This window comes from Anoplopoma fimbria, chromosome 18 (genome assembly GCF_027596085.1).
Source record: "Anoplopoma fimbria isolate UVic2021 breed Golden Eagle Sablefish chromosome 18, Afim_UVic_2022, whole genome shotgun sequence".
In the NCBI taxonomy this organism is placed as follows: Eukaryota; Metazoa; Chordata; class Actinopteri; order Perciformes; family Anoplopomatidae; genus Anoplopoma; species Anoplopoma fimbria.
In genome coordinates, this window is record NC_072466.1 from 7780022 (window position 1) to 7805927 (window position 25906).

General features: G+C 40.9%; 1 protein-coding gene across 1 annotated transcript in view; it reads left to right on the top strand.

Moving 5' to 3' along the window:
* Positions 1 to 1566: 1566 nt before the first annotated feature.
* sgk1 (serum/glucocorticoid regulated kinase 1) overlaps positions 1567 to 25906 on the top strand; it is a 32588-nt gene continuing 8248 nt past the window's right edge. The window contains exons 1-4 of the mRNA XM_054618084.1: positions 1567 to 1704; positions 5620 to 5859; positions 17853 to 18068; positions 21425 to 21488. Coding sequence (XP_054474059.1) covers positions 1582 to 1704; positions 5620 to 5859; positions 17853 to 18068; positions 21425 to 21488 — 643 coding nt within the window. The 5' untranslated portion in view covers positions 1567 to 1581. The remainder of the gene's footprint in view (positions 1705 to 5619; positions 5860 to 17852; positions 18069 to 21424; positions 21489 to 25906) is intronic.

Sequence of the window (25906 nt, forward strand, 5' to 3'; positions counted from 1 at the left end):
TGTGTGTGTGTGTGTGTGTGTGTGTGTGTGTGTGTGTGTGTGTGTGTGTGCGCGTGTCATTGTTTGTGTGTATGAAATCTATCTGGACCAAAGCTGGAAAGGTAGCACACTACATTAAACCCTCACACACTTACTGAGGTGGGGACATATTTTTGGGTGTCCCTGTCCTCTTCAGTCAGACAAGAAATGATAAAGAAATCATGAGAGGATGAAGTGTGAGGTGGGGTGGATGGAAGGAGGAGGGAGATGGAGAGAGAGGGAGGTGCCACCATCGACTGCAGTAGAAAAATTGAGCGAGCGGCGGAAATGGGGGAGGGCAGTTTGGTGATGAGAGAGGGAGAGAAGGAGAGAGAAGGAGTGAGAAGGAGTGAGAGAGAGAGAGAGAGAGTGAGAGAGTGTTAACACACTGCAGAGTCTTTCATTGATAAAGTAGCGCTGGTGTGAGCCAGAGGACTGCAGCTGGACACATCACACACACACACACACAAACACACACTCCTCTCATACAAACACTTCCTGGGTGTTTGTTTACAGGCGGACACCACGGCATCAATGCATTCACTCACAGTGCTCTGGAAACAGCAGCACTGACTACACACACACACACACACACATCACATGCTGAGAAACTCTTACTGATACGGACATCCTCGCAGACTCCCCCTCCTCTTCTCCCCACCCCTCTTTTGGGCATTGGAGCATACTTCAGTGACAACAGGGAAAGGGACACTTGTACCTGAGGAGCAAGGAGTCAGTGCATCTGATCTGGGACCAGTTTTTCGGAGGAGTCCTTGGATAAGAAGAGGCTGTTAAAGCTGCAGCGGAACCAGCCAACACACCAGTATAAAGGTATGGAAACGAAACACACTCTGCATGTCAATACACACACATGGATAAACTACACACACACACACACACACACACACACACACACACACACACAAACACACACACACACACACACACACACACACACACACACACACACACACACACACACACACACACACACACACACACACACACACACACACACACACAGCAGACAGTTCACAGAGATGCTTTCTGACTCCTGGCTGTAAACAGAGCTGTTTTCTCCTCACAGCAACAGGAGCTGGTACCTTCCTCCTCCTCCTCCTCCTCCTCCTCCTCCTCCTCCTCCTCCTCCTCCTCCTCCTCCTCCTCCTCTCTCCATCATTTTGTATGCATTCTCTCTCACATCCTCCCTGTTTTTTTCTCCATTCTGACACCAAGTTGTTTCAGTGATTTAATTTTCATTGCAGCATCCTGCCTCTGTCCCTCTCCTTTTTTGTAGTCCATCTGTTTTCTCCACCTCCACCTCCACCTCCCCTCACTCTCTTTCTCACACTCTCTTTTTGCCACCTCTCTCTCTCTCTCTCTCTCTCTCTCTCTCTCGCTCCCTCTCTCTCTCTCAACACAGAAGCATCCTTATCATTTAATGTCCCGCACTCGCACTCTCCTCATGCCTTAAAAACAACTCTTCCTCTTTCTGTTTGAATCCCTGTCAGTCTGTCCGTCACGCTGGGATCTACGGACTCAAGCGGAGTGCCGGTGTCGGCCATGAAGCTGGTAAACGGGGGAGGAGGAGGAGGAGTAGGAGGAGGCGGAGGAGGTGGAGGAGGTGGGGAGAAGACTGCCTTTTCCTTTAAGAAGTGCTCTGCTTTCCAGTTTGTCAAGAGAAAGGTCAGTTTGGGTGACACACAGACTTGTTGGGATTGATGCATCTGAGTGTGCGTGTGTGTCTACACTTGCACCTCCATCACCAGAGTGAGAAGCATGTTGGCAGCGAGAGGAGGTGTCACAGCCGGAGTGTTCCCTCTCGCTCCTTCTGTGTGTTTGTGTGTGTGTGTGTGTGCCAAAGATGATGTCATTGTAAAAGCTAAGCCTTGCTAATCGGGCACAAGATTTGTCTCCCTGCGTACTTGTGTTTACTGTGTGTGTGTCTCTCTGTGCTTGTGTGTGTGTGTGTGTGTGTGTGTGTGTGTGTGTGTGTGTGTGTGTGTGTGTGTGTGTGTGTGTGTGTGTGTGTGTGTGTGTGTGTGTGTGTGTGTGTGTGTGTGTGTGTGCTCCAAAACACTGTTGCATTACAGAACCCACAAGTGTCTGTTGTGTAGAAAACATGACATCACTGAGCTGGCGAGGTCCTACAGTTTAGGATCTACTCAGCAAATCCTGCATAATGCTGCAGTGCTGTCACAAGGCTCATTTGCTGTGCAATGTTAATGGTTTGCATTAATTAATTGGTTTTCTTGGTTGGCGTGTTTGTGTTGGGTGTGCGGCTGACTTCAACATTTTGTACCGCTTTCTATTCAGGCACACTTCATTTAGGCACACTTCCCCCATCCAACTTAATTCAAATTGCAGTTATGTTTACTTTTTAGCAGCAGCAGCATTACAATTTCACATATACATGTCTTGGACCAATAAATTGAAGAGTTACGACCAAAATATCAAACTGATAACTTTGTAGACTATTAAAGTGGAATAACAGTTTACTAATGATAATTAATGTTACTAAGAATTGTTAACCGTTTACAAAGTATGCCGTATTAGAAAGAAGTAGATTTTCTTGTGCTTGAAATATATGCATGGTATGCATAAGAAAAATGACATATCAAGAGCTAAGAAGAAAAAAAATTGATAAACTGAAAATAATCAGCAACTAGCTTGATAATTGATTGATCATTTTGTCATCAGTAATTATCCGACATTTTTCGAGCAAAGGTGCAAAAAAAGTCAGGTTTTATGACTTTTCAAATTTGAATGAATTTATTGATAAAAAACAATTGTCATAGCCATTATAGCCATAAACAGAATAAAAAATCTATTTCAATATGCATGTGAATGATACTCTGACATACCTTGTGCTAAATGCTAATGAAGAAATTAAGAAAGTAGAAAAGCAACAGAGTTTCATTAAAGAGTTGATGCATTTGGATGCCCATTGTTACCCAGTGAGTTGTTAATGTAATTAATGCCATAGTAAACTGTGAATTAATGTCCAACTGAATGACTTAATCGGGGGTTTGTTGGACTTGTGAGCTTAAGTATATGTGCTTTTATCTGTCAAAACCCCAATTAGTGTTTGTTACACTCACTCAAAACACGCCGAGCTTGACAAACTGTTAAACTTCTGCTCCCTTAGATATGAATAATTTGCCGCAAATTTACATGAGATCAAAAGAAAAACACTGAGCAATATGACTTCGGGGGAATGATGGGAAGGAAGTGACTAACATTATTTCCAGCTTGTGGAGGATAGGCGGATTGATGCATTTACTCAATAATCACAGTAATGCTTTGGGAATTTTTTCCAGAGTTTATTGCACAGGTTGTTATGTTCAATTTAAACACATTTTCAGCCTCAGTGAGTGAAAATATTCCAGGATAACATTTGGAAACATCAACCATCATGTATGTGCTTGATAAATAGTCCTTGCTTTTAGGTTGCTGTGAAGATTGAGATACTTTTCTAGTCTTGGGTTCTTTCTCGCAGTAGGGTTTTCCAAAGTGTGTGTTGCTCTCAGATGGCTGACAGTATGGTGTGGATCCCTGAGGACTCGGCCTGTTAATATGAGCAGATTGTGTTGTGTTAACACCCACGCACAAACACACGTACACTCCCACAGGCACATTCTGCTGCGATGAGTCTCCCATGGGATTAAAAAAAACTTATTGAAATATTAATCAGCAATTAAAAGCCTGAAGCTCTAATGATCTATGCATCTATCTATGGTAAATATAGCTATTCTTGCCTTTCTTTTGCATATTTCTGTATACAACTGTCTATCCTTCTCTGCTCCACTATACCAAAAAAACAGAAGCTTCCAGATATGCATCAGTACATAGCCTCCAAATCAGAATGAATGCCTGCTGCTGTTAAGGGTCTCTCTATTTGTGTCTACATAAGCCTGATTACATAATGGGGTGAGCATTCCTGACAGAGCACTGTATCATACAAATGAGTAAGGGAAATTATGGAAGGAAATTTAAAATCAATGGCTCTTTGTGTGTGTGTTTGTGTCTGTGAGTTTGGACTGCATCGATTGCCATTATGGCAATATGGGAAATTCTGAAATGCAACATTTCCCCGAAGTTGCATCAAAGTATATTCAGCAGCATTTGACGTGTTACACATAGACGAACAAACCCATCAGAAGATGATGTAATGTATGGCTCGTCAGTGAATTTTAAGGTGGGCCACAAACATATTCCTACTGCTGTGAGCACTGTGTTTTTGAGACTTAGGGTGAATAAATGTTAAGCTTTGCATGACACCTCATCACTTTCATGGTCAGAGTGACAAGTTAAACAAGAGGTACGATAGCACACTGTTTGATCCACAGGTTAATGCCAAAATATGTCTCACTCTGCTTTGAATGTGATGGCAAATAAAAAAAAAGGAAAGAATACTCTAATTGGATGTAGTGCCAATCCAACGTTTAATATTCTGTGTGAAGACACTTGTGTGGTAGTATACTCTTAATTTAACGGAGGTGTGTGTCTTGAGATGTGTGTGCTAATCCTACAGTAGCTGGTTTGTTTTTGTGGTGACCTGCTGGAGTGTTTTTCCAAGTCTCCTTCAGACCCGACATGCCTTGACGTGCTGTCTGGCTACCCTTCGACTAAGGCATGCAATCCCTGTGTGTGTATATGTGTGTGTGTGTGTGTGTGTGTGTGTGTGTGTGTGTGTGTGTGTGTGTGTGTGTGTGTGTGTGTGTGTGTGTGTGTGTGTGTGTGTGTGTGTGTGTGTGTGTGTGTGTGTGTGTGTGTGCAAAGCTGTCTGGACTCTGTCCTGCTCAGTCACACACGGCGTTGTGTGTTCCTCAAGCCTCTCCTGAAAATTTTGCTTTTCTTTCCCTGTCACTATCCTCCTGTCTTCCATGTGCCTCTTTTTCAGTTTCCTCTTCACTTTCACCAAACCTCCCCTATTTTTCTCTCCCCAAAACACACCCACACACCCTTACACACCGGATTTTAGTGACAGTGCTTTTCTGGGAAGCCTTAGTCACTGCAGGAGAGATGTGTGTGTGTATGCATTGAGCTTGCATGCAACAACTTGTGTGTGTGTGTGAATTCTCACCATTAAGCACAATGTCTCGCTCGTTGTTTACATAATTAGAACATCTGTTTGTGACTAGAAGGGTTTTAGTTTGTAATAATTCATGGTAATGGCCACATATGGATTGAAGTCCCCTTCTGCAGAGAGAGCTTTCCCATGTATTGCCGACATAAACAGAAGTCAAATCAAAGCCAAAGATTTTGAAGAATCTTGAATAGAAGTTAGTCTCAGTCATATTGGAGGGTTCCCTTAAACTTGTGCTTTGTACTGGTGTGTGTGGGTTCATATGCCATTCTGTGTGTGTTCCCCTTTCTTATTCATTAGTTCAATGTGTGGCAGACAATTGTGCCTCTTTGAAGTGTAATTCGGTGTGTGTGTGTGTGTATCTTGAGATGATGAGAAACTCCTCTGATCAAAGGTTGCATCGGCAGGGCTAACAGTGTGTGTGTTTGTAAAGAACATCAATCCAAACTTTTTCCATTAAAATATGTTTTTTCTCAAACTGCTCTAGACCTTGACGCTTATTTCGTGTGCAGGTACGAAGATGGATGCGGAACCCGAAGGTGAGCGTTGAGAAGGCCCAAGGGAAAGGTCTCATTTACTCCTGTCCAAAGTGTCCACTGGCCGACGACCTGTGGTACTCACACTTCCCCTCACCTTACGGCTGCTGTCACTATGGCGGCCTGCAGGCAGGACAGTACTACCACCAGGAGCCGTGCTCGCCGTGCCCCGCCAGTGGGCAAACCAGCGGCCATGACAAGAGCAAAGGTTGCAAGGTAAAAATACAGAGTGAGATAGAGAGAGTGTCAATGAATGCTTTGTGTTAGTAGTCAGTCATTAAGTCACTGTACCTTATGACACACAACAACTGCAGTATCATTGGTCACCTCCATCACACACACACACACACACACACACACACACACACACACACACACACACACACACACACACACACACACACACACACACACACACACACACACACACACACACTGTAGACAGTGAATGCAATGCTCGGTCTTCATTTAAAGGATCAAATTTAGTAGAATTTAAGTCTTATTTTCATAGCTTGGTCACCATTTCTATCACTTATAACAACATTGTATTGGTCAAAGACATCACAAAGTTTATCAATGCTTAATGCTTTAATAATCCATGGATACAAATGCAAATATTACAGTAATGTCTTGAGAAATAAATATAATTGAGTCTGTTTTGCTTTCCTATCCCATTTATTATCTTGTAATCCCTCAGATTTAGCCCTTTGTGACCCAATCCACAGGTTGGGAACAACTGAGTCAGACATTCAAATAGGTTAAGCAAGCCAAATAATTTAGCTAGAATATCTAAACCATTTTATTCTGCAGAGGTTCACTTCAGCTCTCATTACTGCAGATTCAGTGTTCGAACAAGTAAATGGCCAATACACTTCATTTGATGCTGTTTTAACATGTGCATACACTTTTTCTTTATTTAAAGAAACATCATAGGAAATCAAATGGGTAAATGACAAGTAAAAAAGGGCAATGTGATCTATTTCATAATGTGTGCCATACAGAGGGAAATTCTCTCCCCACAAACCTCCTCCTCTGGCCTGCAGGTGCAAGTCTATCCACCGACACACTCTGTAACAACACTCATTTTACACAGCTCCCTCTGTTTGCCCATTAGTGCTCATTAAAATAAGTCAAAGAAGTAAATTGGGTATTAACAGGACCCTAGACATTTTTTTGTTTGTCTTTATTCTCCTTTTAAGCTCCACCACTAGTGTTGTTATGTAACATAAACAATAAGAAGACTGGGGCGTTTTTCAAAAAGGCCTTGTTGTTGTTGCTCACCACAGGCTGGTGTTACTGAAATAAGAGCGTGAGGCATATTTTCAATAGAGAACATGAACATTGTATTAAAAATTTAATAATAAACTGAACTCCAGTGAAAGCTATCAACTAAAGCATCGCCTAAACACACACAAGTCTATTCACTCTAATGCTGCTGCAGGTGTCCAGGTTGTCCTTGCAACTGCAATCATAATAGCCATCCCCCTCCTATCAATCATCTCACCCATCAGATGGCTCCCTGCTTTTGTGTGTGTGTGTGTGTGTGTGTGTGTGTGTGTGTGTGTGTGTGTGTGTGTGTGTGTGTCTCCAGTCCCATGGGCGACTGGAGAGAATGAGTCATCACAGTACGAGCAAGACAAAGCCACACTGTGCCCTGTGTGTGTTTGCATTTGAGTGTGTGATCCGAGAAACAACGTTGACTCATGTAAGAATTTAAACAGGACAGTGTTGTTGTCCATCAGTCTGCTCTCTTTCCGGCAGACCTTCAGTTTTCTTTTTCCATTTGGTTTCACTTTGCTGTGGATTTCTCCCTGGCAGTTCTATCTCCCTCTGTCTCTCCATCAATTCCACCTCTTACCCTCACAACCAATAGATCTGTCACTAATGTCTCACTGGAGATAACCAGTGTGTGTGTGTGTGTGTGTGTGTGTGTGTGTGTGTGTGTGTGTGTGTGTGTGTGTGTGTGTGTGTGTGTGTGTGTGTGTGTGTGTGTGTGTGTGTGTGTGTGTGTATATGTAGAATAAATGGGTGTTGCGCTAAGGTGGGAGCAAGCTGGGAGGGGGATCTGTGGTCAGGGGATCTGTGGTCAGGGGATCTGTGGTCAGTCATAGCTAGTTTACACTCCAGAGTATGTGTGATGTCAATGCAAAGCGGCTGTGGCATAGTGGAGAGCAAGGTAGTTCTCCAATCAGAGGGTCAGTGGTTCGATACCCGGCTTCGGCAGTCGATGTGTCCTTGGGCAAGACACTTAACCCCAAGTTGCTCCTGAAGGCTTGCCATCGGTGTGGACTGGATGATGAATGTTAGTTAGAGTCTGATGGTGGCACCTTGCATGGTAGCCTGTCATCAGTGTGTGAGTGGGTGAATGATATGTAATATACTACTGATTGTAAGTCGCTTTGGATAAAAGCGTCTGCTGTAATGTAATGTAATGTAATGTAAAGCCAATGTGGATTTAAACGGGACTGACCTACAGAGCTACTCCAGTGTGGTCTAATGATTCAAGACTCAATCAATGATTAACAACATTTAAACTGGAAACTTACAACACACAGTATCAGTTAGATGCACAACCTAAATATGGAGTGAAATGCACCCTTCCGTTGTTTGACTTTGTGTGCCATTGCCAAATACTCCACGACAAAAACACAACCCACAGACGTCATGTTCTGCACTGTTCCCTACATACTGAACCATATCGTCGGCACACTCTGTCCAAACCCCCTTCACAACTCAGGCCCTCAAGTTGGCTTGCCAAACAGTTGCAGAGTGTGACACTTGCTCAACAAATGGAACAGTAACAGAAACATTTTCCGTCGCTTGTCAATTGCAATGCTTCCTGCTCGTGGAGGCCACCCACGTCTTGACTCGGATGCAAATGAGCAAAGCTTCAAAATGAAATTTGTCAGCCCATCAAAGTGAACTGTATCAGTTGCTGTCTAACAAGTGTCTCAGACTTAAGAAAAGTGGGGTGATGACGCCGAGAGGCTGCTGTCACATTTTAGCAGCGGAGGAGATGAATGAGATGCCAGGCGTTGACAGATAGTGACAGCTTAAGCCTATACTTCTAAAGTATGCAGAGACAGAAGGGAAAGCTACGGGGACATTTGTCACGGTCTGATACTATGCTCTTTATTTTTTTACTTTTTATGCTGTTGTAAATGTAGAATTAAATTATTTTGCCTTAAGTGTCCTGTATTGTTGAATACTGAATGCTCAACATTAGCTTTTCTGCATTTCACTCATTGTGAGCAGAAGTTTGAATTTGTTAATCTGTATGTGGCCAAAGTTTTCACTAACTCCTTCGAGGCAAAAAATATAATAATTCATAAACATGTAATATTTTAATTAATGTAAGGACATCTACCTGGGCTGTTCCCTCTCCAGAACAGTTTCCATGACATACTGCCCACCTCCACCTTCTACTCAATTAAAATCCACCACAGAATCTTTTTTTTTCTAATTATGAAGCATCAGCACCATTTAATATACAGGTAGCTTAGCTTAGCCTTGACCCAGTGCTTTGCATAGCCTTCAGCCCTCCACTGCTTTAGTCTATCACAGCCATGGCTAAATATAGACCAACTTTATGGCGCTGATCTTATTATATTATGAAATCAGTGTACTAAATTTATGGTGCCTGTATTTTCTTTTTCTATGGGGTGATAACAGCAAGTACAATAAGAAAGGATGGGAGGGGAGGTTTACTGTAAGTAGGAGGAAAGATGGGTAATTTGGAGGAAATTGGAAATGAAAAAAGACAAAGGGTGAACAATAATGGCTGTGGAGGGAAAAAATAGCTCAGTTGAGGGATTGGTGGAGCTCAGGGGAAAGACATAAACACAGGAAATAGCAGTGATATAGAGAGACATGAGAGGAGCTGAGAGGACAGTTTTATTAGAAGGTGGAAGATGAGGTCAGAGCTTCTGCCCGACTGCCTGAGCATGACCAGAAATCAAAAGCGTATAAATCCTCCTGATAAGGACATCCTGTACTGTCCCATGGACGCAACATCACACTGTCAGATACGCCACACACACACACACACACACACACACACACACACACACACACACACACACACACACACACACACACACACACACACACACACACACACACACACACACACACACACACACACACACACACACAGAGCTGATGCAAACACAGGCTTTCCACTAATCTCTTACATCAGAGCTGTACTGTTCTTGAGGAAGACTTAAATTAAAAATGAAAACAACATGAACTTTTGCTGACTGCTGGGTGTCCTGGCGTGTAATCTTTCTTGTTATCTCAGAGTTTCAGTAGTTTTCTAGAATCTTGCTGAAACTCCAGAAAACACTTTAGATTGCATGTTGTAATCAAACTGCTACTGAAACGTCTCATCAAGTCAGATACAAGAGAACTAAAAACAGCAAAATTACACTTTTATGTATAGTATAAGCCATTACCCAAGTTGCTAATGGCATCATTTTAATTTCCGTATGGCCACATATGGGTATGGATCAGGTGATAGTGTTGTAAATCAGTCAGTGTATTCACTATGGTTTAAACAACAACTTTATCCACAAAGGCCGCTCTGTCGATTTGTGTTTACTGTCCAAAACTCATTCATGCAAGAGAAAAAGAGAGAGAGAGAGAGGGCAGGAGAGAGGAGGATGGAAGAAAGGGGGGAAGGAAGGAAGGAAGGGAACGAAAAAGATTAGGGGTGAAGAAATCCAGGGAGATGAGAGAAGCCAAGCGTGTCCAGGAAGAACAGTGATTTTTATCTCCCCCCAATGCAGACTGTGTTATCGACTATTAATTAGATCTCAAAAGTGGCGGCAAAGTAAAGGTTGAACAACTGCATATGAATTTCTAGAAAGCCCATTTGTCTGTGAGGTAAGCTCATTTTTTCCCCATGATTTCTTAGACAGCTGGAACTCAACATTGTCCTCACAGTTTAAAAAAAAGTCCCCAGCTCAGATGATCAGTGGCATTTAAATAGTGTGTAAATCACGTGGAAGTTGTCCGTACCAGTTCATTCTCCACAGTGACAAAACAGAGGGAGACGACCTGTGACGAATCTCCAACTCGTTTCTCCCTAAGCAGTGACAGGGCCCCGGAGGCTAAGCTTTGTTCCACGAATGCTAATTCATGAGAGAGTGAATGAGACCGGGAGGAAGCAATTGTTGGTGGACTGATTTCATTCAAAGATCCTGTCAAGTGACTATGTGGGTTGATGACAAATACAAATGCAATTCAGGTGCAAATTCGGGGGATTTTAGAAACAGAAATACCCTCACCTTTAGCCCACATAAAAACATTTAACATTGTCTTCTTAGAAAAAGTTTCCACCACTTTTACGGTGCCCGAGGTTTTATTATGTGAGAATATGTTTCTGTTGGACTTTGAACTCCAGACTTTGGCTCTTGACGTAGTGTGATCTGTGAGGTGTCTTACTTCTGGCACTTCTTAATGACGCTAATGGTTAATGACTTTTGTGTCATATTCAAAGGTCGCACCACTAAACTGGTGACCTTTTAATGGCATTTTGCTGATGCTTTCATGGCAAGAACGAGTTCTGGGCTCTAGCCATCAGCAACTGTTAAAGTTAAACTGTGAACTCTGGGAGTTTCAAGAATATTTTAGTCAATATTAGAAAACTCATTATTTAACCAACAAACAGCTGTCTACAAAAGGACTTTAGACTCTGGGACACAGTCTGAGCAAAACAGTTTGATTTATTGCAGGGCTGTGTAACCCCGTGAACTCATGAACGTTGTTGTCTGTGTCTCTGCAAACCAACATTCAGTTCTCACCTTACTTGCCAAACAGGTTACCTTATGAAAAAACTTCACTTGAGTTTCCAGCCATTGTTGCATTTACCATGAATTACATAACTGTATAAGCGGTTTTTAGCTTGTATTAGGAATAAGAAGATATTAAGAGGATCAACCCACAAAGTCCAATTATATTTGATTCAAAGAGTTACCCAGAGAGCACTGGGAGCAACAATCTATTTCCAAGTGGTTGGTTTGTCATGCAACCAATACCAGTGAGAAATGTTTCTCATTCCAAACTTGTGTTGTACTCTTTTAAACAATTCAGCTAATTGACTCAAAACTTTTTTTTCTCCTCGTTAAAAACCTCAGTACATATTTTTCTTCATGCCACAAGTTGGAATCCCCTCTTCTTTCACACTCTGCGCTTAGTAATGAAAAACTGGTGAGGTGCCAGCTTAGCGTTGGTATTAAGGCAGTTTGAATCCAACTGGCACACTTCCAGCTTCCTTTTGTCCTCCCGGTAATACTGGTAAAGTGAGCTGGTAGTCCGTTGAAAACCTTGCCTTTAACAGTAATGGAATCATGCCTAGATAATTTCCTTCATTGCTCTTCCTGTTGTTGTGACTCAGGCTTTTTCTCTCCTCTGATTTAAACACATTTAAGCAGCATTTAAATTAGTCAACTATCCCAGGCTCTGGAAAGCAGTTTAAAGCTTCTCTGTTTAGCATACACTTAGCAATGGAAAACTTCTAATCCGTTGGCGTTCTTTTATTCCAAAGCCAAGTGCATTGGCAGTGCAAGAATGTGGTTGCAGTAATAAACTTTTTTGCATGGTCTCTCTTCTTTGCTCACAGTGGATGTATATATACACACCCCGAAACGGCACAATGCATTTGTTTCTGTTGCCACTGCAGCATTATACAGGCTTTCTCTGCCAAAGCAGAGGGGATAAATACAGAAGGCACTTCATACCTTGGTACGCGGTTTGCTGGAATTGTCGTGACACAGGGGGATGTGTGAATTAGCTATGTTGTGTTTTACCCAACCCTATCTATAATGAACTGGAGGGGAGCTGAAGAAGACGTAGTAAAGCAGGTGGTTTGTGATGTTAAGAGCCATCCTGTCTAATCTGTGTCTGGTTTGATACAAATAACCAAGGCATTTGGTGAATGTAGAGAGAGAGATATACATCTGCATGACTACTTGGTGTGTGGTGAAAATGTAATGGAGAGGGGTTGTGAAGAAGTTACACATCTTTATTTTTGATTAGACTTTCAGGCTTTCATCGAAGAGTGCTTGGAGAAAGTGCTTAATGGTGAGGACAACTGATACTGACTGATGGATAAGTATACATGTGAGTGAAATTAACTGTAATGTAGGTGCATGGTAGTAAATAATCAGTGACTTGAATAGTCACAAGACTCATAAGACAGGTAACAAATTCTGTATCTGTTTCTACACCTCCTGTGGTTAAGTTTCCGTTGTAAATGTGGAGATCCACATGCATCCTCCCTTCCCAGTCTCACTGTGGGGGAATTGGGGAATTATTGTTCTAATCTACCCGGTGAACCTGGCTAATCCCATCTTCCATCTTGATGTTCCACAGCCAATGCCAAGAAACTGCTGAGCCACAGAGACTCAGCAGCACCCTGACTATGCAGTGTTTTTTTTCTCTTCCATTCGCACACTCAGCTCTATTAAAACTGCTTAGTGCATTTGGGTTTTGGGTCTTATGTCTCACACTCGACAACTAAGCCTAGAGTTGACCTGATCTGCTTCCACATGGACAATATACCCACTCATGGCATTACCAGTGCACAACAAGCTATTGTTGTTACTTACTGTAAAAGCTGTACTTTGTTAAATACTGCATTTTGTTGCACTTTTAAAGCCTCAGACTCATCGGTCCTACTGTTATTCCATTTCTAGTTCAAGTCAACCTTAAGACATCCTTCAGGTTTTGTGGTGCTAAATCCTGAATCCACGAACAAATCCAACACCATGCAGCAACAAGAAGGAGAATTAGTCATGGTCATGTCATGATGCAAAATGAGCTATTGGCACGCTGTGAAACCCGTAATTGGAATGAATCAAATTGCAGATGTATATATACAGTATATATATATATATATACAGTATATATATATATATATATATATATATATATATATATATATATATATACTGTATATATGCGACACACGCTTTGGGTAGTTTGGTCGTTTTATCACTCCAGCACTTTGATCCAGAATGAAATATCTCAGCAACTATTTCCACATCATTTTGAACAGACATTCATGCTCCCCAGAAGATGAATTCTATTGACTTTCGTCATCCCCTGACTTTTCATATAGCATCACCAGGATCTTAAGTGTGGTTTTGAGTGAAATGTCTCAACAACTATGGGTTGGATGATTTAGTTGACTTTTTCTCAGGCACACATAACAGGTCAAAATAGCACAGTCTTCAAAACTTTGCTGTATGACTAAATACCTGAAAGAATACTAAACTATGTGCTAATCAGCTACTGCTAGCATGACATGCTGAACTAAGGTGTTGAACATGCTAAATAACATGTTATACCTGCTGTATATAAATGCTAAACATCAGCATGTTAGCCCAGTGTCATTAGCATTTAGATTAAAGCACCACGGTGCAGTCTGACAGAACTGCGTGGCTGAAGACTCTTGTTTTTGTGTACGGTCAGAAATATCAATGAAATGAATAACCAATTCAATTATGCAAGAGAAAGTTTGCAACCTGTAAACTTTTTTTCAAATAAGTTACGCTCAAACATCTCAAATAAAATGAGCAGTCAATATTTGCAGTGTTTTTGCAAGGTTTTCACCTTTGGTCAATTTAGTCAAACTGTGCTCATGTAATGTTATATGTTTGTCTATCTCAGTGAGACAGCAGGTAAGGCTTAATGTCAGAACAATGGAGAATGAAACAAATCTCATAATAGCCAAAGCAGGGAGTAAATAGGCTCCTTGCCACATAGATATATTCCCCTCTTTCTGTTTATAGTCATGAGAAAAAAAGAGAGAAATATGGAAGAAGATGAAAAGAAAGTCCATAGGGAGGGAGATTTTCATTTACAAGAAAAAATTGCAGAGATTGCGGTGAACTGGATGACAATGAACAGGGCTATTAGTCAGTAAGTCAGGGTTGACCTCAGTGCTCCTCAGGTTCAATAAAAAGAGTCAGAATATGACCCCAAAGGACAAAAAAGGGCCCCAAAGCAGCTTAGGGTCATCTTCCCAAACTTGAATTCCCAACCTTACTCCTTGGTCCCTTCCTCTGCTCAACAATAACAATGCAGTTCTCTGTGCTGCTGTCTTGTAGATACTTGCCCTCGTTTTTCAGGTTGACTCTCCCTCTCTCTCCTCTCTGAACAGTATTTCTGAGTATTTATTTAAAAGCCTGTGTATGCAATCTAGGAACCAGAATTACAAAAAAGAAAGGGAGAAGAAAGAACAGTGACCTTGATGTTAATGAGCAAATCTTATCTCTGTCAGGGAATGGGACGGCTTACATAAGAATATCTCAAACTCTCATTCTCTCTGTTTATCTTTTTGTCTTTCAAACATATTTGCCTTTGTCTCCATATCTCCACTTACACTTCTTTCCCTTCTTCTGCTTCATGATTCCCCCCCACTGAGGCTCTCTCGCCTTCCCCTTTATTTCATTACTCTTTGATGCTCAGACATATGTGGGACGTCACACAGCTTGTTAGAGGTGGAGGAACACACCAAGGAGAGCTGGTAGAGGACAGGGAGGGATAAGCAGAGCGATGCAATAAAGAGGGTTACCAGGAAAGAGGGTAATATGCTGGCTAATAACACAAAATAAGAAACACCTTACAATACAATACAGCAGCTTTAAATACCAGTTAAGAAAAGCATATTACAGGTTTTGACTGATTGGTTGGATCGGCAAATATTCTAATAAATCCAATTCAGGCACTACTTGTGTGTTTGTGACCACTGTACCTCTCTGTCCTCCTTTTGTAAATGTAGTGTCAACCCCTATGAAGGGACTTTATGGAAAACCTTTTCTGATTTATTTTGCATATGTTTATCGTAATGTGTATTTGCAGTATTCTCAGTGTTGAGGTGAGTTGTAGTAATGCAAGTTATGTGGTTAAGAGAATGTATACAATAACAGTGTTTTTCTGCTGCAGCTTTATCGTGCAGTACTGTATTTTATGGCTAGATCATCTCTATGAGAGTAAAGGGCAACTCTTAAGGTAAAGGCTTTACATAACTCTGTCAATATCTGAGACACTGTTTTGTTTTTTTTCATCTTTACAAGATGATGTGTAAAGAACATAGGCAAAGGGCAGTTGAAGAGGTTAGAGAGGAGGCGGCAGAAGGAAGGGGTCTGATGAAGTCTGGTATTGAGTGTGATGTTTTTACTTCTTGATTTATGGGACTTTGTGGCTGATGTGTACATCCTGGTCGAAGTATGAAAATGTCCCTGGATTATATTACATCCTGAGTTTATGAGCTGAAAGAGCACATCCAATAGGACAGGCCTTTATGTAACCTAACTTATAGCAGGAACACTGTTGTCTTAAAGGGCAGCAGCACAAAACCAGGTCAAAGGCGAGAGAAAGGGGTTAAGGTTGTACTTCCTGTGCACATATTTTCTTATCCATTGAAGAAATGAATGGTACTTTCTCTGGAAGGTTCAGTAAGAGGCCATAAAATAAAGAATAATTTGAATTATATCATGTGCAGTTCAGCCTAATAAAGAGCAGTTTATGGGTATGTACAAACATAACTATGATGGAATGTTGAAACATGATGAAACATTGTTTATGACCTACACATGAATACGCTTTGTCCTAGACTTCATTTATGTTTCCAATTTGCATTTGACAATGCATATGTAAATACATATGTACTTTTTATATTCATACACATGCATTTGAATGTGTAAATTTGAATATAAAAAAAATCAACACTTAGGGGAACCAAAATCAAACATATGTCTGGCTGTGTCCCAATGCAACAAAATCTGCCTAACAGCTCTTATGTAGCTCGAAAATTAACACACCACATCTTGTTTGTTTTAATCCGTACAAAAAAACTAAGCATAAAAATGACAATTTGCTGTTTTATGGAAAGTTATGTGTCAAAGTATTTCTTGCCTGGGAGCTGTAACTTCCATGAGTCTCCACTGGTTGCCTGGCAACTGCTCTAAGCCAGGAAATAGTGCCAATTTACACGTTTTGTATGGATCAAATAAACATAAATGTAAATTATGAATTACTGAGTTTTATAGGTGCTTGTCTGCAGATTTAGCTGGACACAGCCAGGCAAGCTGTTTACCCATTTCCAGCCATTGTGCTAATCTAAGCTAAGATAACCAACCCGCTGGCTGTAGCTTTATGTTTTACAGACAGATATGAAAGTGGCATCAGTCTTTTCGAGCATCTCTCCATCAGAAAGCAAATAGATGTATTTCCCAAACAAAGTGAAACTCTGTTTCCTTTAACGCTTTAATAGTAATAGCAATATTTACTGATTGTATACACCTTTTACAATCTTGGCAAAATGGTACTGTATCAATTGGATTTCACATAGTTGACCTAAACATAGATAGCAGTAGTCCTTACAAACACACACACACACATACACATACACGACAGAATGGTATCATATTGTGTTTGACACTCTGTAATTGTTTAGATCCATTCTGTCCTTCCAGCACTGAGCGATAATTATAGTCAAGGGAGCGATCTTTCATACACAGGGAAAAGTTTTTTTATGCCGAGTTGCAATTTTGAACTCTAATACACAGGCACTCGCACAATCTCTCTCGCACAATTTTCCCCAAGTCGTGGTCATGGGGAGAGAGGCCAGCAGAACAGCAGCCACTGATAGAAGCCTTGATAAGACTCATTTGAAATGGCTGCAGTCACTGAACCTGTCCGCTCCGTGTGCCAAGGACACCATTTGCATTATATAACAGCCGTTCTGGGTCACTGACACATCCACATCCTACAGTATGCAATTTGGATTCCTCAAGAACTATGTGTACCTTGATCTTAGCCACCATTGTTCCTCTCCTCCCTCACCTTCTCTCCCCTATGAATGTGTGCTTGAAGGCTATTTTTTGGCTTATGCCCCGTGAAATGTATTCAGTCAGTGTTGCCTGTCACAAGCTAAATGATTGAGAAGAGGCGTTTGTGATGAAAAGTCCTCAGGAGGGTGTGTCAGTGTGCAGCTGTCACATCAGAGGAGAATTCTCCCAAAGCTGAGAACTTACTCACTGACTCCTGTGCAAAAATGTTTCCCTCATATTTTACTCATAAAGTTAAGGATTTGACTCAAGCTGTGGTAGTTTGTTAGCCGGTCTTAAATGTTGCTTTTATTCCACATAAAACTTTTTTTAAACTATTGCAAAATCACCTTCACTTATCTTCGCTTTCAGGTCAGGAAGTGGAAGATGCTGGCTCGCCATCACGGCGACAGTATGGGCAAGCAGAAGGAAGCAGAGTCCGATGTCCACCTGGGTGGTTGTCAGTCCTGGGGGATGCACGCCTCGCCCCTCCTGGCCAGCCCTGTCATGCTGGAGTGCTCCATCTGCAGCGGGCCCTACATCAGCTACACCATGGAGGAAACCTGGCAGCCACGTCAACGCACACAGGTAAGATAGCCAACAGCTATTTAAATAACAGGGAGCAAACGCTAATTTATTATGTTGATCGGTGGATCCCAAAGCAGGGGAGATTCTCATGTCCTTAAATGAGGATTTAAGGCACAATAAAAGATTGTTTACATTGTTTTTTCTCAGATTGTTAATAATATGATGACCTACTGGGAGTTGATAGAACAATGAAAACACTTAGAGAAAAATGTGTCATAGGACTTTAAGTTTGAAGTAACTTACAGTTGCCTCCACAGGACTCTGAGACATGGCATCTGTTCACTGTAGTACACATTGCGGAGTGCCACACACCTTTTAGTACTGACCAAAACTGTTAATTGGTATTCAACATAACATGACCCACCTTTGTAACAGTACTTGTAATTAGGCTACTTCAGAGACCTATTTTATTTAACCCTATGTCATCACCATCACTTGGTCCAACCAAACAAGACTGCTAAAAAAACAGTCTGAGAAAATGTCATAAAATAAGAAAACATTGATAGTTTAATGGCTTTATAAAAAGGGATTTTCATGGTAATGCAAAATATAACATTAGAATAAGTGATATAGAAGGGACAATAGTTCTATGTTTGTTGTCAATATGGAAAAGTTGGAATTAATTAAATCGGGTGCCTAGTTTCTTCCCTTTTTTTCATTTGCATCTTATTCCTTTGAGTTTCGGTGCATACAAACCAAGGACAGGAATCTTATTAATTTATTTAGTGGTCAAAGTAAAATGTTTATTTTCTTCTATGTTGAATGTGCTTTATCTTATGACTCACAGTTAGGTCATACAAGCCTCTACCTCTCCATGACCCTCTCTCTCCTCTCCTCGTCTTTAACAACGCTAAACTCTTTGTCTCTTTGTCTTGGAAACATAAATCCACAATTAAATATTAATGAACCCAAAGCCTAGATTCACTGTCACTATGGATACTACTCCATCAGATCTCTACACTGAATCAATAAACAACCTCAAAGAAAGAGAGGAAAAAAGCTCCAGATGCAAATTCAAGGAAAAAGGGGCATGCATGGAAAAGTGATTGTTGACTGCAGAGAGATGTTAGCAGTATAAGGGGATATGAACAGCAAGCAATATGTGTGTGTGTGTGTGTGTGTGTGTGTGTGTGTGTCTGAACACACAAAATAAGATAGGAAAAGATTGATAGACAGAGCTGCTGTCAGCTATATTGAGACTAACATGGAGATGAAATGACCATGTCATCTGCATGATTGTTGAAAGCATCACCTCTGAATGGATAAACAAAGTGTTCTCACGCTTAAACACACACACACACACACACACACGCACACACGCACACACACACACACACACACACACACACACACACACACACACACACACACACACACACACACACACACACATGCACACATGCCTCAGCTTGTCTCGCTTTTTGAAAACACCCATGAGAGATTACTGAATTTCCAGAGCTGCAGCATGCAATAGCAAACTACGCTAAGACTGTATTTAACAGCAATACTTGCAAAGCAAACTATACAGCAAAGTCCATTAGTGACTACAACAACACAAACAACTAATATCTGACACAACAGTGTGGCTTCATGGGAAAGTCATGAGATGCAAATGCTGCTGGTCCGGTGTCAGCTGCCAAACACACTGTTAATGTATGTGAAAAGTGAAATTGTGACAGACTTACGTAGTTGCTGTTGAGACCTTTGTGCACATGAGTGTTTACTTGCACATTTCTGAGCAATTCAACCTGCCACGTATGTAGAGCAATGTATTGACTATTGTAATCCAATGGAGCATGTCATAGGTCAACAGTCACACACAAAGACATAAACACCACTTCACATGCATTGGTGGAAAGCAACTACATACACTTATTCATGTACTAGTTACTTTCCAGATTCATATTTTATATAAAACAACAAATGATACGTTTATGAATTAATTGCCTAGTTAAAGATTAAACTAGTGGTTGATGCTTGTGGCATCTTACAAAAACACAATGTCTAGTCGGGGCCCTTTCTCTTTGAGGTGGTGTCAGCTCCACTAGTCAGATTGTTTCATTTTGATAATGGTTTGGGGTCCAAATTATTCAATATTTTTTAATAAAAACAAAGATTTGATCAAATTCCCTAAAGAAATGTCTTCAATGGCTTCATGAGTATTTTTCATTTTTAAACTTTAAGGACATTTTGCTAATACTATCTTTGTACTTAGGATTTTGAATGCAGTACTTTTACTTGTAATGGAGTATTATTACATTAGTTTGTGGGTTTACTTAAGTAGAAGATCTCAGCACTTCCACCACTGCCCCTCTTTGATAGATAAAGTGAGATAAAGAGATACATTGGAAACCCCCTATGTCTCTATATACAGTTCGAAGATATTTTGCACAGTGAACTTAGCTTACAAGATCAAGAAGCAGTTCATCTTCTTTTCATCCTGGCGTCTCACCAAAGCACAATAATGCAGTGTCGTCATTTTTGTTAGAGCAGAGTTTTCTCACCGCTTTCAGCTCAGGACTCAAGTGATTTAATGCAGTCTCACCCTGGAAACCCAGCCTCATTAAAACACGTCATGTGGTGAACCAACTGAAACTGGTGCACGACCAGGTCTGGGGTCAGAACCAGTGGTTTCAGAAATGTTGACGAAGAGTGCTGCTGTTCAAAAATGTTGCATTTCTTAGAGTCACTGTACTCTTTTCAAGAGCTTATAAACAGCTTAGATCTGTGGTTTCTAAACTTGTTAGTGTGTGCGCCCCCTCTTCACAAGTTACTTTTGTTAGTTTGTTCAGTTGTGACCCTTTCAACTGGGAATTTGCTCGAATGTTTCACAATAAGAAAAAAAATTAAGGAAAGAAAATAAATATTATTCATTATGAGGTGTAGCAAAAATATGTTTTTTATGCTATCCTTTCCTGTATAGATTTGTTTTGTGACCTCCTTGTTTGAGCCTTAACACCCAAGTTGTGAACCATTGACCTAGTTTGTAGCTTGGCCAGCTTATTTTTTTATTCATGTAATAAGGTTACAAGCCTAAGGGCTGTACAGTTTTCACATGGTGTACAACACCTTTTATCAGTTAACTGAATTCAAACAAGTAAACATCCAAAACCGGCTTTGCAAGGACATACACAACAAAGTCAGTTTGTTGCCTAACATGTCAGTTAAATTAATGAATATGCATTACTTATAGACTTTAAGGGAATTATTTGATGGCTATGAAACTGAATCCACTGTCTGAATCTTAAATTGCTATGTGGGTGCGTCTAATACTCAACATATACTTTTATGTGCATGTTTTTGTCATTTATATATTCAATATGTTTTGACTAAGTAGTGCCATATTTCTCCCCCAGGCGATGGACCTGTACTACCACAATGAGTCAGACCCAGACAGCTACTGTTGCCCTGGCGACAACAGTAAGTCTCCAGCAACTAAACCTGTACTTTTGTATTCTTCCACTTCCTCTAGTCTTTCCTTCTTTCCTATCCATCTTCCACACCATGACTCTCACTCCTCTGTTATCTCTCTCCGTCATCCCTCAGTTGTGGGTCATTTCTCTTTATTATCTGCAGTTTTTAATTATTTTCACCATCATTCCGAAATAATCCTCTACCGTTCGTTCTCTGTCTATTTTTCTCTTGTTTGTTGTTTGCTTTTTCGTCCAAACGTGATGGCTGTGGGAGCAAAATGATTCAGCCGGCACACACACTGTGTACCTTTAACTTACCTTACCCCTCTAATCCAACCTCTGAGCTCCCAGGATAATAACTGTTGGTCATAAACCAAAATTACTATTTTGTTGTTTTGTACTTTTGTTTGGACACCAACTTGGTGAGAAAAACAGTCGTTACAGACATAATACTGAGCGCTGATCATCATCACACAGTTACCTTTCCCACATCTGTTCACTACTTTTGTTGTTCGCTGCAGCAGAAATATGTGTTTGTTTCTATCACTGGGTGAGAGTCCAGCATCGGTTTATTGCCAACATGACTCTAAGTGATTGGTTTTAATTTTCCATCAGGCCCTTTAATTGTGCCACGGACCATAGTCCAAACCAAAGTACACAGTATGTGTGCGTGTCACGTTTTGGCTTAAAGCCTATAAATCTTTTTTTTTATTACCTTTACCTTTGCTGGGAATCTAGCATGAGCTCCTCTCGTGAGTGTGTACATGTGTGTGTTTGGGCACACTTTTATATCATTTTTTGCAACACTTTCCTTTACTTTGGACAAAAAATCTAATTCTGTGCATCTTTACACTGTAATAGTTAGCAAATGAAAAAATAATATTTGACATTTCATTTCTAACGCATTGCTTTAACATTATTTTGCTATTTAATGTAGGAACCGTTCATTCCCACTCTTGGATAATATGCACATCCTTGTCACTGGCAGTGGAGTAAAGTTCTTAACTGAAGTAAAAGTAGCAATACTGCAATGTAAAAGTACTCCTTTACATAGCAGCCCTGCATTGAAAAGTTAATTTAAAGGTGCTAAATCTGATTTTCAGAGAATTAATACAGAAGCAACAAACTATTTGATATGAACGATACGGTGGAGAAATGGCTATCTGAGCAGAGAAAGAAGTGGCTCTTCCTCTGTGTGTGTTGTTGAACGAGTTTCTGCTTGCTTTGTTTTCATAGCCCGGCCTGTCGCGCATGCTTTTGGTGCATGTGAGCGTACCACACTGGTTAGCTAATTGCCACCGTTCTGCACCGCTCTCATGCGCGGTTATAGCTGATAACACCATTACGGTTAATGAAGCCGTCATTGTGGAAGTGTTGGCTTATTATTACCAATGCATTAATGTGTGAGTAGTATTTTACTGATAGCGGTGTAGCTAGCTTTTTATTCTATTAACTGTTGGGTAGTTTAATCTATAATATTGCGTCATATTTTATAAGATCATTGTATGTAAAGTCTTGATCAGTAGTAGCTTATTCACTAAAAATTAGACGCATTAAGTACACAGGAGCATGAAAAGGAAATACTCCAAGTACAAGTACACTCTGTGCTACTACTCTCAGAGAGAAATGTGAACATAAACAACCATATCAACATGCATAACACCCATACAGTGATGAAAATGTTTTTCCCTGGGAGTAGTCTGCCTGTTAATTCTGGGAGTTTTCGGCACATGGAAGGACATCCAAGCAATTAGCCGAGCTGGTGACAAGCTGTTTCTGTGGCCTCGGCGGTAATGCTGCTACACCCTGTCGTTCCAAACTCAGCAATTAGTGGCTTTTGGAGCACAAAAAAGCTTGTCAAATATGAGTTATTTACAGTGATGCAGTGATGTGTGCGACAGAAGGAGCAGTAGAGAGCAATGATGGAGTGCCAGGAGTGGATCCAGTAATAATAATAATTAAAAGGGGGTAGAGTTCAGGCTGTCCAATTTCACAGAGGAACAAACAGCAAACTGTGTGTTATCTCACTGTTTCCTCACGTATCAAAGAGCATCTGCTGAGAAAACCCTCATTAAAACACGTTAGTACGTTCATTATCTTGCTAAAGAGCAGGTGATAAGCATTTACATGCTAACTTATTGTATAGTGCTCTTCTTCCTGAGATGCCAACTTGTTTCGTTTATATGTCGTGTGACTACATAGCCTGAGCGTGTCCGTGTTCTCTTTTGTTCTCAGTGATTCAAAAATGATATCGACATAACAGCTCTCCTCTAAAGCTGTTGTTTACTCTTTTCTTCGACTGTTCATGACACATTTTTCACCTGTGTCAACCTGCCCTTCATGCAGGCAAACATACACACCTTCACCTGCAAATATCCACAGACTGTACTTAATAATCCATTAAAGGCACTCCCAGACCACAGAGACCATTTTGAGAAGATTGTCTGAACGTGTTTTCTTTCTTCTATTATACCCTGAAGATTTGCAGTAAAACACATTTGGGTGTGTGAGCTGTATTCAAAGCCAGGGCTGCCAATGTAATAGATTTAGGTAGATTTAGTTCCCTAAATCTACTATCTCCTTCATAACCTCAGTCTAATTCTTAAGCCTTAATCCAACAGCCAAATCCTTGCCTCTCTTTGCACAAATGCTCTCACCTTTTGGTGGTCCACATGGCCTAGGGGTGAGGAACTCAAGCCTTGCATCTTCACGTCCTGCTGGATCTTTGTTGCAAGTCATTCCCCATCTATTTTCCCCATAACTTCCTGTCATCTCACTTCTGTTGCTACCTAATAGAGGCATACAATTCCCCCAAAATGGTTCCTACTGTTGCTACTGAACAGTCATACAACACCTCCATTTTTTAGAAATAGAACTAGAACACAGGTAAATCACTAGTATTCATACTGTTGACTCACTAGACTTTTCCTGGAAACAACAGAAATTCTCTTTATATTAATCAGAAATAGAGACACAGTTCTTTTTAAAGTTTATGAGCAGCTTTGGATTTCTTTAACATGTCTTCTCCATTGTATGTATGTTATGCTTGCAATTAATTGAGAGTTAAATAATTGGTAGTGTGCCCATTTGAACACTGTCCCCATTTCCCTATAATGAGCATCAAATTACATTACTTTCCTGGAACCTTCCAAACAATTGACAGTTATATCAATAAATTCCGAGGAAATTGTAACAAAACTCTGCGATCTAAACAAATAAAGTGTTCCCAAACACACACACAGACCAGCAGTCACCATCTAACAGAGATAAAGCCCAAGAATACCAAATGTCAAACTGTTGGGTAACCTGGCCAGCCAAACACACACACCAAAATAGAAGCCTAGCTGTCCTCTCTGAATGGACTAATCCTTTATGTAATGGTGTCATTTGGTTCCTCACCACCCGAGGCTCATTCACATTCAACGCCAGATAGACTGTAGCCACACAGAGCCTTATCATCCCCGGAAAAGAGAGCGGACATTACAAGACGGAGGGAATGGTGGATGAAAGAGATGATAGGATTTAATGGCTGGATGTCACCTGCAAGATGACGGCATGAATATGGGCATATGTTACTCTTCGTGTGTGGTTATACTGTACGTGTGTGGGCTGAGGGAGAGTGTGTTTATACTACAACTCTAATATCCTTCACCTCAACCCCTCTCGCACTGCAGCTAAACCTCTTCCTGTCCTTTCACGCAATGCCCCCTTAGTGTGTGTGTGTGTGTGTGTGTGTGTGTGTGTGTGTGTGTGTGTGTGTGTGTGTGTGTGTGTGTGTGTGTGTGTGTGTGTGTGTGTGTGTGTGTGTGTGTGTGTGTTGTGCGTGAGTAAGTGAGTCAAGGCCGGCTTTGGCATCGATGACAGTGCCACTAGTGGGTTATATAACGTACTAGTGTCTCACATACAGACACAGAAAGGTAACAAACACAGAGTTTCAGTATTGTGGAGCCTCCTCTTGTTCGGGGCCCATGAAGCCTTCAAATTTAAAAGGGATTGAGGGCCAGATAGGAAAAACACTGAGAGGACCTCTTGTTAGTATTGCACTCTCTCGCTCTTTCTTTCTTTCTTTCTCTCTTTCTCCCCTGATCTTCCCTTAACACCTTGCTCTCATTTCATTTCGGGGTATAACCACAGATGCACACACAAGCGCAGTGCTCGCATCCCGGCGAAGGTAACATCTTCTTCATCGTCACTTTTAATCTTCTCCTGTCACGTTTTAATTCTTATTACTTGGATGAAAATGCAAAGTAGCTGCTCATCATTTGGAGTTTAAAACCAGTTTCCTTCTGTGTGCAAGTTTTCAAGGTCAAAGTCTTTCTTATTATTCAAAAAAGCAATATGGAATGTATGAGGTTTTGCTTGTTTTCCCACATGGACTGCTACTGTAGCTTTCATTAGTGAGATATGTTAGATTAAATGAATTAA